Source organism: Phalaenopsis equestris, unplaced genomic scaffold (genome assembly GCF_001263595.1).
Source record: "Phalaenopsis equestris unplaced genomic scaffold, ASM126359v1 Scaffold000198, whole genome shotgun sequence".
Classification (NCBI taxonomy): Eukaryota; Viridiplantae; Streptophyta; class Magnoliopsida; order Asparagales; family Orchidaceae; genus Phalaenopsis; species Phalaenopsis equestris.
The window spans coordinates 320,460-339,017 of record NW_018164640.1 but is presented as its reverse complement, the minus strand read 5'-3'; the positions used below and the strand labels follow the sequence as shown (position 1 = coordinate 339,017).

Sequence of the window (18,558 nt, the reverse complement as noted above, 5' to 3'; positions counted from 1 at the left end):
CGTCACAACATAACAAAATAGATGTCCTTTTTAGGAAATTCTGACGTTCCGGATGCGTTGACGCGATCCGTTTCGTCGTCGGAGGTCGTTTTGACGAATTTATCGATTTGCGTGCAATTTGCTCGTGTGCGGAATTATGACTATATGAGTGTCTTTCCTAGCTAAAATTGATGTCCCGGACGCGTTGTCGTAGTCCATTTCATCATCGGAGGTCGTCTGGAGAATTTTGCATTTTTACCCATCCTTTAAGCTCAATTCTAGTCCGATCTTGCACAACTTAGTGAATTTTGTGTATTTTGTGTGTGTGTGTGATGATAAAGTCCTGAAGAGGTTTTTCTTGGGCTTGAGATTCTATTGAGAACTTTTCATTGAGTTTCCACATGATAGTCTTTAACCACTCGATCATACGACGATGGTTTTGAGATCATTAATGCTAGACATCATAAGAGAAATAGGAAGTAGCTGAAATTTCTAAGGGAATGGATTCCAATACTTGGATTCCAATACTAGTTTTTTTTTAAGATAGTCAATAGGAACCCTTAGAGCTAGATCCTAGGATCCTAAGGAAAAGAGTAATGACCTCAAAATGAGGTCAACATCACTTTTATCATTTTATTTTTGCATTATTAAAATGGATGTAGGACAACGAGAACTAGGCCTCAATGTGAATGAATTCCCCTTATTTTTTGAACCTACTAAATTTTTCAGACCTTCTTCGATCAATTCTCTTAAAGCATCTTTTATTTGTCTCTAAGTAAGATTTATATCATCAAACTGTTGCTCACCAGTAATATTTATTTCTCCCAACAATCATTCACAACTTTCGTCAATAGAATAAAAACTGATTGAATCAGCAACATACCTCAAATTGAATCTTCTGGCTAAAGTTGATTGTACTTAACGGAAATTAGTTCATTGAAATACTTCTAATCTAATTGATTCCTCTTTTTTCAATGAGCATATAAAAAAATATAATAAATGCATAAATTATTTATTTGTTAGAATATACTCAACTTCTCACTCCTTACAGCATTGCAAATCAATCTTGCAATTTTAACAACAAATGTTTATAAAGTTGCGACTAACGCAAGATAAATTGTCCTCCACCTGTCAAATTACAATTAAGCGCCGATTCAGAAAAAAAAAAAAATCAATTAAAAACTCAAAATTATGTAGAAGCTTCAATTAATCATATTTAAAGTTTTTTTATCTCTATTGTGTGAAGTTTTCTGTGAAAAATAAGCCTTCAACATAATTATAAATAAAAAGTTGTTGATCTATGGTTATTTTATCGTTTTGGTTTCCCACTAACCTATTAACGAGTACATATAAGCCTTCCATCGATTGTCTTTTTGAATGTATTTTGGATTTACTTTTATCAAAAAAAAAAAAATTATAGTTCAAGTTAATATCTAGCTTGATATAATGGTTGTCGGAGTTAATTCCTCCATCTTTAATAATGCAAAAAAATTACTCATATTTTCTTATCTTCTCTAAATACATTACTGATTGTTTCATTGTTTAAATCTATTACATCATAAATATAACTCATTATTGATCGCTTATCACAATTGACTAACCTTAACATCTTTGTTATTGTGTTTATAACATTGAAAATGTAAGTCACCCTATTCCAAAATCTATTATTAAGAATAATCTCCTGAGTTTTTTTCCTCCTTTTAATCAACACTAAATTTGGGCTTTTTCTAATCTTAAAAAATAAACATGTTTTAAATTTTATTTTTATATATGTGTATTCAAAAGAGTTAAAAGATGTTGCAAAACGAGTGATATCCGATGTCACCAATTCTGCACCACAAATATATTTTTTCATCACTTTAAAAACTACACCATTAGTGGGATTAAGGCTTTGTTGTTGTTGTTTAAAAACTACACCATTATTATATGTATAGCCAGATAATTTTAAAGCTGCCTTGGTAATGTTTTTTTACTTTAGCCATTTTTTTCAATATCCTCTAATGTCCGATCGATACAATGTGTTGTAGATGGTGTGTAGTGTATGTGCGTTTGCTTCTCTATATACATATGCAATACGAATAGAAGATATATCAGCATTCTCCTGTTAAGAATTAGGCATCTTTTATATATTAAAAACTATAAATTATCAACCTGCAAAAATATAGTTTGAGTGATTGTTTGTGATCACTTGAATCATATTTTCTTCTCTAACCTTCTCAATCTGTGCATCTAAGGATTTAAAGAGTTTTAATGCAGCTTTTTGAATATTGCGATGCATCTATTGACTCCATAAATATATTATGAGATGATGATAAAGAAAAATTATAGATTGTTCCCTACTTCAATCCACCTATCAAACATTAGTGCATTTATTCTCTTGCCATTTTTTTTGTTCTTCCACATCCTTCATAGTTGTTTGCAATTCTTTTTTAAGTAGAGAAATTTTCAATTCATGATAGCATGGAAGTCGAAAACCTGATTTATACTGTGTGATTGCCTCTACTATACGATCAAACTCTCCAACTTCATCTTATTGAAAGACATTTCAAATTGATAAACCATTTGGTTATATTTTCCACAATTCTATCTCTTATTCACTTATCTATGTTTTCCTTAATTCCCATTTGTGTCATATTATTCTTTTTTACAACTTTTTTTTTAGGTTCTTTAATATGGAATGATTCAACAAACTTCCCTTGAAGCTTCATTGATATTTTTTTGATCTAGATATTGATTCAAATGCGCTCTGATCATAATGTTAGAGGGGTTGAATGTCTAATTCTTCATAAATATTAATCACCCTCTCATTATGTTTCATATATAAAATTTGTTTTAATTCTTTTTAATTATTAATAAGTAGCTCTTCTCTTATTTCTAAAGGTACATTGTCACACTTAGTAATATTATTTTATTTAGACACAATAGAAGGTTCTATAAGGTGTGCTTCTTAGCTCGAGATATTTCTCCATTTGTCTATTTACCACAATAAATACATATGGGGCAAAGCGCGCTCAGCTTGGTTTTCATCTGTGTATTTCCAATTTGGATATTTTCTTTGGTGTTTGAATAGACTATATTTATATTTAAGTTTTTCTTCATGGAAAAATTATTAATTACATATATGAATAATATGTTGATCAAATTTTCATTAAAATTAATTTTGTAAATAAATCCATTTCTTTAAAAACATATAGGTAAAAATTAATCTTTCTTATCTTAAACAAGAAACCATGTTTAGTTCATTTCAAACTTTAGTTTAAAAAGTCGTCAAAATATAAAACTTAACAAAAAAATTGTGCAAATGAACAAAATCTTTCTAGAAATTTGAATTCTCAACATAAGAAAAGATAATTAAAATATAATGAACTGACAAATCACAATCATACACAAAATCAATCACAAACAAACGGTATCACAAATTTTAAGATCCAAGAAGTAGTCATCAATACTTGCAAAGTGCTCGAAGAATTCACACCCAAAAACGCAATTACAAGGCGAGATTTAAATTTTATAAAGCCAGTCAATGATGTTTGAATGACTACATTTATCATAAAAAATAATCCCGATCTGGCTGAAAAAAATTTAGAAATTCATTCAAACTTGTTTTTAATTGTCAAAATCCCAGTTCTCAACAAAATCAACAATTTCTGATCTCAGCTTGAACGAAAATAGCAAGCTTCAATGGTAAGCTACCTTCCTGCAGATTCAGGATTTTCTAGAGAAAGAAAACCACAAAGCCCAATGAATGTAGTTCTAGAACGTGAAAGCAATCAACGGATTGAAAGGTTGTGCTCCTTTTTACAGTGCAATGCTGTTAATAGGAGTCGACCACAAAACTATTCCAACACAAGCAATGGCCAAATTAGAAACATAACAAAGAATACTCTACTTGCTTTATTGCCATAATCAGCTACTGGATAGACTAATAACGACAAGAACATCTCAGCAAAACATTGAAAACATCTATGGTAATATTAACAGCACATTTTGAGGAAACAGAGGAATACAAAGTGATGAAATATAGGGGATGGAAAGCCATTTGCAATATGGAATCTGATGAAATTTTAACCAAAGCAACTTGCAGCAAGAAAACAAAGTAGCATTAACATACATACCACCCAGTTTTTAAGTATTTACATATCTAACATCTGAACTTTACTTTTTACATTTATATCACTCAAATCCTTCATATCACATGAAAAATACCATTCTTTAACTTTTAAAAGTGAAATACTCCTTTTCATTCATAGGTAAAGTGGCATATATATGTAAACATTGAGGTTTACATTGCTAGATATTAAAGAATATATGAAAATTGAGTGGTATGCATGTAAAGCTTCCTAAAAAAAACCAATCAAATCAATGGACATGCAGATTCTCATGTTCCCTCTTCACTTTGGCTCAAGACAGTTCATACAACTATCTATTTGATTAACCCCTTACCTTCCAAAGTTACTCGACATTTATCTCCCTAGCAACTTCTTTATGGTAGTGCTCCAAATTATGAACGTCTCAAATCGTTTGCCCCGCCAATGCTTTCCTTGGCTACCACACATACATGGGAACAAGTTACAACAAAGATCCTTCTCATGTGTTTTTCTTGGTTACCCATCTACTTTCAAAGGTTATAAATGCTTTGACCCTTCCACAGGCAAAATAATCATCACTCGACATGTAACCTTTAATAAATCTGTTTTTTCTTACACACCCAAGCTACACCCCGTAAGTCACTCTTCTGTATCTCAAGCTACTGCTCCTATCAACCTTATCCCTACATCCACTATTTAGCTCACGTAAAATCCAACCTCCACAACCCCTTCCAAGCCTTCTCTGCTGCCTCTACCTGAAACCTTAACAGCATCCTCTCTATTGCCTATATCTGAAAACCCACCTGCTGCAAATTCCTCTCAAGATATTGTCTCGAACAACCCTCATCTAATTGTCAAACCTCCTCACTCAAAACACCCTTTGGTCACTCGTTCTCAAATTGATTCTCTACCTAAAAATGTGATTCTCGATCTTTTACATGACACATCTCTACAGGAAGAACCACACAATTTTCGACAAGTTATCAAATATAAACATTGGCAACAATCTATGGATGATGAATTTCATGCTCTGCAAAAACAACATACGTGGAATTTGGCTCCCTATCCTATCGATCATCTGGTCCTTGGAAGTAGGTGGACGTATAAAATCAAAAGTAATCCTGATGGATCTATTGCTCGATATAAACTTGCCTTGCGGACTTGGGATATCAACAAGTACGGTCTTAATTATACGGATACATTAAGCCCGGTAGCAAAAATTCCTACAATAAGTCTCCTACTTAGTATCACTCTTTATCATAAATGGAAAGTCTTTCAACTAGATATATTGAATTCCTTTTTACATTGTCGGCTTGAAGAAACGATTTATATGCATTAACCTTCTGGCTATGAAGATCTTACATACCCATCATATGTATGTCTCTTACAAAAATCGATCTATGGACTCAAGCAAGCTCCGCGATAGTGGAACAGTACTTTCACCACATATTTACGTTAAGTTTGGATTCACTACTAGTACCTTCTACATATATCGCCATAATTCTTGTATACTTTATCTTCTTCTTTATGTCGATGATATATTTTTAACCGGTAATGACATTGGTAGGATACAACAACTTTAGGTTACAAAAGCATTTCTCCATGAACTTTATGGATTCGATATCTACTTTTCTCAGGATCAACATCAACCACACCCATTGCGACTTTCTTCTCAATTAAACCAACTATGTCCACGAGATATTGAATCGAGCGAGCATGACTACATGCAAACCGGTTCCTACTCCTCAAACTACTTCTACCAAGAAATTCTTTGCTTCAATCGAGCTCTTCCATAATCTCTCTCTCTATAGGCAACTCGTTGGCTCTTTACAGTACTTCACCTTAACTCGACCATATATTATGGTTGCAGTTAATTCTCTCTTTCAGCAGCTTCAAAACCCGCTTAAGACTCATTATCAACATCTCAAGCGTCTTCTCTGTTACCTACAGGAATCATCCGAATTTGGGTTACCAATCACAGTTTATGTTGATGCTAGTTGGGCCAGTGATGTGCATGATAGACGCTCTATTTCTTGGTATTATACTTTTATTGGTCCTAATCTTCTCTCACAGAATGTGAAAAAGCTACCAATAGTTGCACAGTCCTCAACTGAAGCTGAATATCACATCATCTTTTTGGCAGTGACAGAGGTTATATGGCTACAACAACTGCTACAAGATTTTAAAGTCTCTATTACTACACCTACAACAATTTTCTGTGATAACATGTGCGCTATGACCATCTCTAAAAATCTAGTCTTCCACACAAGAATCAAGCATATTGAAATCGACTATTAATTCACTCATGCTCACATTTATTCTAAGGAGATTACTCTACAATACTTGCAGTTAGAGGAATACACATCCGATATCCTCACTAAAGCTCTACCTACTTCTAGGTTCTGTGATCTCCGGAACAAACTAGCAATATCTCTTCTAGATATTATTTGTTTGCGGGGGCTATTAATGAACTTAAATTAGTGCTTATACAGCTCTCTGGTTATGGGTCCTTATTATTTGTACTTATCCAATATTTCCTTTCTTATGTAACTCCTATATAAATAGCTTACTGTAATAAGTGTTGTATAGACGGAACATTATTTTCTCTCTACCTGTAACTTTTCCTTTACATACCACATATTTCCTATGTATTTACATATTCACCACCTAAATTTTAATATTTTTGTTCATAACGCTTATATCTTTTAACATCACATCAAAAATACCATTTCAATATCTGTTTAAAAGCCAAATGAACCTTTTTATGCATAGGTTGATTGCACCAAATTTCACAAATATAAATATAGTTAGATATGTAATTTCATAAGAATTATGTGGTACCAATGTAAATTTTCCTAATCATTAATGAGTTAATGTTTATGAGCTGATAAGTTGTATTTCCAACTCACTGACAGTCCGAGTTTGTCTTCCAAATTTAACAAATTGCTGATATAAACTATTTTTGTCAGCTTTCGCATGTTCAGCAATGAAGACGTTACACTTGGGGCTTGGATGCTTGCAATGAATGTCAATCATGAGGATAACAGAGCGCTCTGTTCCCCTAACTGTACTCCATCATCCATTGCTGTTTGGGATATTCCCAAGTGCTCAGGTTGGTTCTTAGAAAGCTAATCGTGGTCCTGTGTTTCGAAACATAATTTCTAAAGTCTTTTTAAAAGTTAATTTCTACTGGAAACCCTATGATTTTATTTGAAGCAATTAAAGTATTAGTTTCCTTGGTAGAGTTTTTCCTCATTCCATTTTGTACTTAAGCTCAAACCTAGGAGTCGGAACAAAATAGCTGATTTGTTAAGCCTTCTCCACTGAATGATCACAACTATGCAATAAAAAAAATAATGGGATTTGAATTATTGAATGATGCTCATGCTAAAAATGATTATTTCCAGGAGGTTTGGGTTTGTTATTAAGTTTATTTATACGGGCAGTTCCACTGATCATATGGATATATGTTTTATTAGAATAGGTGTGCATTCCTAAGAATTCACTCAGGGAAACCATCTTATGGTAGTGCTAGGGTGGAGGGAAGACATGATATAATTTGGCAGAGATAAGATTTTTTTTTATTAGTGAAATAGAATTCTATTGAGTTAGACTGGTAGAAGGTGTGAAGAGACATGTTAATCAATGTAAGACATTTTCCACACTTGAGGACAAAACACATCTCTCTAAACTCTATTACTTGTTCTAAAATTGTCTTGGATGGATGTTAGCATAGACCTTGTTGTGAGTTTGCCTTGGACATAGTGAAGGAAAGACTATTATGATTGGGGTAGACAACCTCGAGATGACATACATTGTACTTTTCCACAGTATGATGGATGTTTGGCATATTGCAGACTTATGCTTTATGGGATAGTTTCTCTTCATAGTGTACTAAAAACCATCACTTTAAATAGATGTAAAATGTCCAATTATTTTTTGAGATTTTAAGGTGAAAGACATGTACAAAGTTTATGTTCAATTTAGTTCAAAAGTGCATCCATAAACAAATGCACTGATCTATGGCGGTCTACTGCAATTTGGGAAATCTCCTCACTTGTTTTGTAGAAAAAAACATTTGAAAGTGAGACTTGGTTTTTTCTTAGATTGAATTTGCATATAAGAATTTCACTAGTTAGTCCACCAGTCATAACCCCTTTGAGATTGTGTATCAAATACCCTTTTCTAACCCTAACCCTAAATTGCTCAGAACTGACGATCGACCAACTCCCAAAACCATTTCACTTCTTATGTCATTGTGCGAGCTTTTAATCACCAATCACTATTTGCTGGCGAGTGAGTGCACTCTTTACATTGATCACGAGTCATTGAGGTTCCTAAATAGTCAAAGAAAATTAAGAGCCGGGGGGGGGGGGGGGGGGGAAGCGATATTTTTGTTCATAACGCTTATATCTTTTAACATCACATCAAAAATACCATTTCAATATCTGTTTAAAAGCCAAATGAACCTTTTTATGCATAGGTTGATTGCACCAAATTTCACAAATATAAATATAGTTAGATATGTAATTTCATAAGAATTATGTGGTACCAATGTAAATTTTCCTAATCATTAATGAGTTAATGTTTATGAGCTGATAAGTTGTATTTCCAACTCACTGACAGTCCGAGTTTGTCTTCCAAATTTAACAAATTGCTGATATAAACTATTTTTGTCAGCTTTCGCATGTTCAGCAATGAAGACGTTACACTTGGGGCTTGGATGCTTGCAATGAATGTCAATCATGAGGATAACAGAGCGCTCTGTTCCCCTAACTGTACTCCATCATCCATTGCTGTTTGGGATATTCCCAAGTGCTCAGGTTGGTTCTTAGAAAGCTAATCGTGGTCCTGTGTTTCGAAACATAATTTCTAAAGTCTTTTTAAAAGTTAATTTCTACTGGAAACCCTATGATTTTATTTGAAGCAATTAAAGTATTAGTTTCCTTGGTAGAGTTTTTCCTCATTCCATTTTGTACTTAAGCTCAAACCTAGGAGTCAGAACAAAATAGCTGATTTGTTAAGCCGTCTCCACTAAATGATCACTACTATGCAATAAAAAAAATAATGGGATTTGAATTATTGAATGATGCTCATGCTAAAAATGATTATTTCCAGGAGGTTTGGGTTTGTTATTAAGTTTATTTATACGGGCAGTTCCACTGATCATATGGATATATGTTTTATTAGAGTAGGTGTGCATTCCTAAGAATTCACTCAGGGAAACCATCTTATGGTAGTGCTAGGGTGGAGGGAAGACATGATATAATTTGGCAGAGATAAGATTTTTTTTTATTAGTGAAATATAATTCTATTGAGTTAGACGGGTAGAAGGTGTGAAGAGACATGTTAACCAATGTAAGACATTTTCCAACACTTGAGGACAAAACACATGTCTCTAAACTCTATTACTTGTTCTAAAATTGCCTTGGATGGATGTTAGCATAGACCTTGTTGTGAGTTTGCCTTGGACATAGTGAAGGAAAGACTGTTCTGATTGGGGTAGACAACTTCGAGATGACATACATTGTACTTTTCCACAGTATGATGGATGTTTGGCATATTGCGGACTTATGCTTTATGGGATAGTTTGTCTTCATAGTGTACTAAAAACCATCACTTTAAATAGATGTAAAATGTCCAATTATTTTTTGAGATTTTAAGGTGAAAGACGTGTACAAAGTTTATGTTCAATTTAGTTCAAAAGTGCATCCATAAACAAATGCACTGATCTATGGTGGTCTACTGCAATTTGGGAAGTTTCCTCACTTGTTTTGTAGAAAAAAACATTTGAATGTGAGACTTGGTTTTTTCTCAGATTGAATTTGCATATAACAATTTCACTAGTTAGTCGACCAGTCATAACCCCTTTGAGATTGTGTATGGACAGAACCTTCTCACAGATTTGGATCTAGTACCGATGTTTCCCGCTATTGAGCTTTGTATTGATGCAAATACTATAGTCAGATATATCTAGATTTTAAATGAGCAAATAAGGAATGATATTTCTAGGCTGAATAAGAGGTATTAGAAATAGGTTAACTAGTCCAAAAAGCCTCTAATCTTCAAGGAAGGAGATCTGGTGCGGATTAGACTGTAAAATGAAATATTTCATGCAGGTTCATTTCAAAACTCAAACCTAGAGTTGACAATCCATTCAAAATTGTTAAGAAGATTAATAAGAATGTATACGATTGATTTGTCAAGGAATTTCATCATTTTTGTTACCTTCAATGCCATTGATATGTTGTGGTATTTTGAGGACCTAGTTGTTTTTAGTGAAGAAGGCGAAGACTCTCCTACCTCAAAAGAATGATGCGAATCTCTTCCCTCGCATTTGTCCCAGATGGTCATGTAAGTCACCAAGCCAACCGTTAGGTTTGGTTTCTGCTAGATGGTCAAAGTGCTTACAACAGCCCCGGGTTGGGCTTGTCCCTATAGGCCTACTTTTTCTTAATTAGTACTAGTACGAGAGCCAACACTAGGCGAACTATATATTTCTTTTGTTTTGGACTGATCTAGGATATACTGGTTTTGATTTATGTTAGGCTAAGATATCTTATTAGATATTCCTCTTTTGGAGTGCTTTAATCTTGCTTTTATGGATATTTTTGCTTCTTGTTAGAGTGCAAGTGGCGGATTCTTTCCAATCTTTATTCCTCTCCTACTTTTATTCAGATCGTATATTCTTGGTTGCTCTTTCCTCAGAACAATTATTGCTGCCTATTTTTATTCCCAATCACTTTGTTGAATTACATATTCCTCTCTTCAACCTACACCATTCTCAATACTTATGCTGTTCCTTTTACACCTTCTAGGAATTTTAGAATTGTATCATTTTATATCAGAGCTATACAAATGCTAAATTTTTAAGAATTCTTTTTTTTTTAATTCCAAAACTTTTCACACCTTCTAGAAATTTTGGAACAGTGACATTTTATATCAAAGTTATACAAACTCTAAATTTTTAGGAATTCTCTTTTTAAAAAAAAAAATTGGAAAGCTTAAGTTCACATAACCTAATTCATTCACCCAATCAAATAACCTTTTCTATCCTTAACCCTAACGCTAACCATAAACCGCTCACAACTCACCTTCGACCACTCTCAAAATCGCTCTCCAGCTTTAGGTCAAAACCCTGATTAGGGGAAAGAGATACTATGCTTCCAAAGAGAAATGGAGGATATATATATATAGCAAAATTATCCAACTACAATAAAGACTTGCCAAGTTTGAAAGAAAACAATCTTAAAGGGTCACACACAGCCATAATGGTGGCTAAGTCAGGTTGAAAATAGGAATTTAACCACTTCCACCAAGAATTTTTCAGTGATTAAGAACTAATGACCCAACGATTCACAATCAAATATTAGAGAAAAGACGGTAACTTTAAGGCAAAAATTGACTTGTTGAATTTTGATAGTTAAAGAATTTGGATGAGTTCGTTGATTTGCTTCAAAATATGGAATGAATTTTTTAATACGAAGATGTTCAATATGACATAAGAGTCAAGCTAACAACCATCAAACTCAAGGAGATTTATTATGATAGGAAAATTCGAAATGCCTTCGACAACAAGAATGCCATAGTAAAATAACTATTTGGTATAAAATGAAAAAAGAGATGCAATGTAAATACTTTTCTTATATTATCGTCAAGATATATTCTTTGAACTTCACAATTTGCATCAAGGAGATTTATTTGTGGAGAAGTACACAGTCGAATTTGAACAACTTATACTGAAATGTGAGTTGGTGGACTAGAAGAGCGCACTTGTAAATGAAAATATGTACGGCCTTATCATTGATGGAGGCAACTATGAGATTATGATGTCTACCTAAATGATAAAGAAGTTGAGTGTTACTACAGAAAAGGACACACGATCATATTTTCTATGTTAGAGAAAGAAATGAGATTACAGATGATAGAAGATATCTAGCGGAGTTCTCTATTAGCGATAAGTTCCAAGAGCATGTGATGTGACATAATACCAATAGATGCTTGTCTCAACCTATAGCTCTATTCTTGGCATTACGATCATTACACATGTCATGATGGTTACAAAAGTATATATTTCTTCATCAATGATGTGAGACGCATTGTACTATTACCTTGGAAAGAGTTTGAAATAATGAGCATTTACACTTTCTTAAAACATACATGCTACAGTCATAAAAGCTCGAGAGAAGCACCAATACGACTAGCATTGGTTGTCTTAGAGGTAGTAAGTTCAAGAATCAGATACCTGAGATAATGCAACCATTGCTGAAGGAGTTTTAGGATGCCTTGGTCAACAATCTAGCTTCCAAGTTGGCACTAGTGAGAGAGATCCAACATGCCTTAATTTTCTTTTCAGGGCCCATCATCCAAATCAATCTTCCTATCAAATGTGACCAACTGAGTACGAATTGCAGGAGCGTGTTACATATTTGTTGGCTACAGGCTTGACCTGTTTGAGTACCATGTTATGTGCAATTTCAACTTTGATTATGCAAAAGAAGGATGGTTTTTGGAGTATGTGTATTTATAGTAGATATGTGAAAAAAAATCACTATCAAGTACCAATTCCCCATTTCAAAGCCAGATGATTTGTTGGATCAATTACATGAAGTTCACATCTTCAAGATCGATCGATTTGCATAATGGTTATCACCAGATCAATATGAGCCATCATATGAATTGAAGATCGCTTCAAGTCTTGGGGTGGATTGTATGAGTGGACAGTCAACCCCTTTCCCTTGTCCAATACTCCAAGCACTTTTTTGTGGCTAATGAACCGGTTTTATACCATTGTCGAAAAATTTATAGTTGTAATGATATTTTTGTGTGCTGTTGTATAATGGAGAATCACTTACAATGCTTATGGAAGATTTTTGAGATATTTTGGACAGCCTAGTTATATAGTCATTGAAAGAAGTATCACTTTTTGACCACACAAATTTGCTTCCTTGGATATACTGTATCAGCTTCTGGCATTGAGATTGATTTTTCTAGTTATTTGGATGTTTATGAAAGGATAAGTTAAAGATTAGTGACAAATCGAGATAACAAATTTTATTCCTGTTCGATATTGATTGATGAAGTCAGGATTGGTGCTACATTCATAAAAGCTCGAGAGAAGCACTGATACGACTAGCATTGGTTGTCTTAGAGGTAGTAAGTTCGAGAAACAGCTACCTGAGATAATGCAACCACAGTTGAAGGAGTTTTAGGATGTCTTGGTCAACAATCTTGCTTCCAAGTTGGCACTAGTGAGAGAGATCCAACAAGCCTTAATTTTCTTTCCAGGGCCCATCATCCAAATCAATCTTTCTATCGAATGTGACCAACTGAGTACGATTTGCAGGAGCATGTTACATATTTGTTGGCTACAGGCTTGACCTGTTTGAGTACCATTTTATGTGCAATTTCAACTTTGATTATGCTAAAGAAGGATGATTTTTGGAGTATGTGTATTTATAGTAGAGATGTGAGTAGATATGTGAAAAAAAATCACTATCAAGTACCAATTCCCCATTTCAAAGCCAGATGATTTGTTGGATCAATTACATGAAGTTCACATCTTCAAGATCGATCGATTTGCATAATGGTTATCACCAGATCAATATGAGCCATCATATGAATTGAAGATCGCTTCAAGTCTTGGGGTGGATTGTATGAGTGGACAGTCAACCCCTTTCCCTTGTCCAATACTCCAAGCACTTTTTTGTGGCTAATGAACCGGTTTTATACCATTGTCGAAAAATTTATAGTTGTAATGATATTTTTGTGTGCTGTTGTATAATGGAGAATCACTTACAATGCTTATGGAAGATTTTTGAGATATTTTGGACAGCCTAGTTATATAGTCATTGAAAGAAGTATCACTTTTTGACCACACAAATTTGCTTCCTTGGATATACTGTATCAGCTTCTGGCATTGAGATTGATTTTTCTAGTTATTTGGATGTTTATGAAAGGATAAGTTAAAGATTAGTGACAAATCGAGATAACAAATTTTATTCCTGTTCGATATTGATTGATGAAGTCAGGATTGGTGCTACATTCATAAAAGCTCGAGAGAAGCACTGATACGACTAGCATTGGTTGTCTTAGAGGTAGTAAGTTCGAGAAACAGCTACCTGAGATAATGCAACCACAGTTGAAGGAGTTTTAGGATGTCTTGGTCAACAATCTTGCTTCCAAGTTGGCACTAGTGAGAGAGATCCAACAAGCCTTAATTTTCTTTCCAGGGCCCATCATCCAAATCAATCTTTCTATCGAATGTGACCAACTGAGTACGATTTGCAGGAGCATGTTACATATTTGTTGGCTACAGGCTTGACCTGTTTGAGTACCATTTTATGTGCAATTTCAACTTTGATTATGCTAAAGAAGGATGATTTTTGGAGTATGTGTATTTATAGTAGAGATGTGAAAAAAAAATCACTATCAAGTACCAATTCCCCATTTCAAAGCCAGATAATTTGTTGGATCAATTACATGGAGTTCACATCTTCAAGATCGATCGATTTGCATAATGGTTATCACCAGATCAAGATGAGCCATCATATGAATAGAAGATCGCTTTCAAGTCTTGGGGTGGATTGTACGCGTGGACAGTCAGCCCCTTTCCATTGTCCAATACTCCAAGCACTTTTTTTGTGGCTAATGAACCAGTTTTATACCATCGTCGAAAAATTTATAGTTGTAATGATATTTTGGTGTACTGCCGTATAATGGAGAATCACTTATAATGCTTATGGAAGATTTTTGAGATATTTTGGACAGCCTAGTTATATAGTCATTGAAAGAAGTATCACTTTCTGACTACACAAATTTGCTTCCTTGGATATACTGTATCAGTTTCTGGCATTGAGATGGATTTTCCTAGTTATTTGGATGTTTATGAAAGTATAAGTTAAAGATTAGTGACAAATCGAGATAGCAAATTTTATTTCTGTTCGATATTGATTGATGAAGTTAGGATTGGTGTTAATGAGAAAAATATCTTATTGGATTGTTCCCGGTACCACCACCCCCCTAATAGAGGGTAGATTAGATGAAAGTGTCTCAGTACTTTTATCTAATAATAAGATATCATGGAGAATTAAGATTTAATTGTTAAATAGTAAGAATGTCATTGTCATAGGTGAAGATCTTCATATGGATAAATTTTTACATAAGTGTAGATCTCCCTATGGAAGTCTGGAAAAATTAAAATTGATAAATTAAGGGATGATTGTATTAGATGATTAGTTGAAGAAATATTTATTGAAGAGAAGATACTGAAAATGGATTTGATATTTTCAACATCTACAACTAAGAGTACAAAATGCATCCTTAAACAAGTAGATCAAATAATTAGGAAGGAAAAGAGTGGGACATAATATAACATTCATAGAAGTTTTTCAAAAAGATTATTCATGAATAGACAAAGATATTAGGCAATAGTTAGCAGGAACAATTGGATTATGTGGATGTATAAAGCTGGTTCTAAGTACTTTGTTCGGGTAAGGCTATTGATGATGATGATGAGTAGTCATTCAAAAATCAATATGATTGGAAGAAACTTAATGTCTAATGGTGAGTTCTAATTGGAATAACAAATGAAAGCTAGCTACCTTGAGATTGGATCAAACATCCCCATAGCCAAGCCCTAGCATAGCTCAATATCATGCTAAAATGTTGAATGACATGAGCTCTTACTCAATCTTATCTTGTTTGTGCTAAATTTTGATGTTGATGTTCTGCAAACTTTTATGCAAACAAACAAAAGCAAAATATAGAAGTAAGGTTATTAACAATCCGATTTCAAATCAAGTTGGGATTGGCTCAAAATCGGCATAAAAAAATTCGATCCAAAATTTTGATTTGTAGCTCAGCTCATTTATTTCGATCCGATCTCAATTCGAGCCAAAATTCAAATCAATTTTCGAGCGATTAATGAGCTTTGAGCTAAATTTGCTAAATTCACAGCCTTAACATCACTAGGGTTAGTGATCATATTTCAAGCTTCACTGGGGCCAGCTTGAAAAAAATTCGTTCCAAAATTTTGACATGTAGCTTTGCTCTTTTATTTCAATCTGATCTTGATCCGGGCCCAATATTCAAATCAATTTTGGAGCGATAAATGATTTTCTAACAAAATTCACAGCCCTATATAGAAGAAGTGGGAACCCGTAGAAATTTAGTAAGGTATTTAATGTAAGACTTAGTCTATAAAACAGTAGAGGATGGCCTAATCCATCGGTTCGTGAATTAATGTGCTGGTTTTGCCTGCAAAGACCTTGGTTTTGGGCCTTTCCAAGGTAATTATGAACCTGGATCTTACTGGATAGTATCCCTCCCAGAATTTTTTTATTTTTTGGCATTACTATTAGTTTTAGAGGTATTAGACATTGGAGGTCTTTTTTTTTTCTTTTCAGAACTAAATATTGACATAGATGTTCATGCATATAACCAAGTTATTCCATGTAAAGAATGTTTAATTTACATATTCACCCACCTTCATTCATTCCAAAGCTCTTAAGTTTCTATGCTTGCCTGTATCAAAACACTCAATGGACATAAACTCTGTTCAATATGTGAATTAATCATTACTGAAACTCATCATTCAGGGCTCTGCAATCCTGAACAGATGATGTTGGAACTCCATCGAAAGGAAACTTGTTCAGCTGGTCCAACCTCAGCTTCTGATTGATGATTTGAACCTCCATGATCTCGATCCGGTTTAAGGGGCACTTGGAAGGCAAGCATGATATGTTTATTCTGTGTATTTATTCTTTGTAAAACTCTCTTTTTTTTCTTAATTAACTCGACTCAATATAAATGAAATGCCCCAAATTGGCAGGATAAAGTTGGTTTTACTAGCAAGGTTTTAAAACTCGAACCGTATCGGATCGGTTCAAACGGTTTGTCCATGAACCAAGCTTACGACTAATCCAATTAACATTTAAAGCCATTTTTACAGTAACAAAAACCAGATTGAACGGCCAGTCCCATCGATATAACAGTAAATTTATAAGTTATATTAAATTAAATTTATAAATATAGATTTAAAATCATTTTAATGTGAGCTTGATATTTATACTATACCTTAGCATGGCTATTGCTCATGGGATCACAAAATGAAGAATTTGGTTGTGCTAGTTGTGGTTTTAGATGTTAAATGGGCTATGAGATTATATGTATGAGTATATATATATATATATATATATATATATATATATATAGTAACAATATTTTTATTTTTTTATTAGAAATTATATTTTATTAGAAATTATATCCTTATTATAAATTATAAACTTTATTTTATATATTTGTCAAGATATCATTTATAATAAGAAATACAAAATGTATATGTTAGGTATAGTTAAAAAATGTATGATATATTGATATATAAATTTTTATTTCAATATTATATTCTTAAACTATATATTAATAATTATAAAATATATTTATGCATAGATATTATAACTTTTTAAAATTTTTAAATATATTTAATATAGATTTATAGTATACATAAAATATATTTTAATGAGTTTTGCATCAAATTTTAAATTTCTTAAGATTGATAATATTAAATGCATGTAATATTTTTTTTAATCTTTGTCATATATTTATATTATCATATTATTTAAGTCATATCAAAATAACTTAAATGAACAAATATTAAACCTTATGTGCTAGATATGTAAATACATAAGAATTGTGTGCTACTTACTTAAATATCCATTCTCTTGTCTCTAGCTATAGTTTAGGAACATGACCACAGGATCAAACAATGATGGCTCATGTTTCCTTTTTTCTTTCATGGCTACAATTTTTACTGTTTCACTTGTGAACTGGGACAGCGTTTTGAGGACTTGGGACAATATGTCAACTAGCACTGCCTTGCTGCAGGGCTGGCTGTAAAAGTTCTGAGTTGCCTTGGATTTGAACATGTGCAGACTGACAATGTTTTGGAGAATGAAAGTTTTTTTTTTTTTTTTTTTTTTGTTGCAAAATTGTAGCTGATGAGTTTGAAAAAATATTAAATTTATTTCGAGATTTATGTTATACACACGCAGGGTAATATGGACGACTGATAGCCTGGTTGATTCGTTGTATGAACGACCTGCAGTCTGGAGAACCAACAGTTTGGACTACCAACAGCCTTGATGAGTGGTAGCATGGTCGACCTGCAGCGTATATGACCCACGGTTTGGATGACTCACAACTTGGACGACTTAATACAATTGATGGTCAGGGGCCGCATATGTAAAATATCAAAAATAACATGTACAATCCTCATTAAAGCAAGGTTAGAAATATAATATCTTCATGTTGTATTCTATTTCCAATAAATAGGGGACCATTTCATGTAAGGAAGACTTTTGGTCTTCTCTCTTCGTCCTCATGTATTCATAAAGATTTAATTAAATTCATTGTCATAAGACACTTTTTTTTTTCTTTTTTTTCTAGATTCTAATCTCAACAATTGTGATTTGAAAACAATTGTGCAGTGGAC

The 18,558-nt window shown here is 33.3% G+C and overlaps 1 protein-coding gene across 1 annotated transcript in view; it reads left to right on the top strand.

Annotated features, from left to right (window-relative positions):
* Positions 1-18,414, top strand: part of LOC110022602 (probable beta-1,3-galactosyltransferase 14) — a 34,151-nt gene extending 15,737 nt beyond the window's left edge. Inside the window, exons 6-8 of the mRNA XM_020721638.1 lie at positions 7,037-7,179; positions 16,667-16,797; positions 18,119-18,414. Coding sequence (XP_020577297.1) covers positions 7,037-7,179; positions 16,667-16,749 — 226 coding nt within the window. The 3' untranslated portion in view covers positions 16,750-16,797; positions 18,119-18,414. The remainder of the gene's footprint in view (positions 1-7,036; positions 7,180-16,666; positions 16,798-18,118) is intronic.
* Positions 18,415-18,558: the final 144 nt, after the last annotated feature.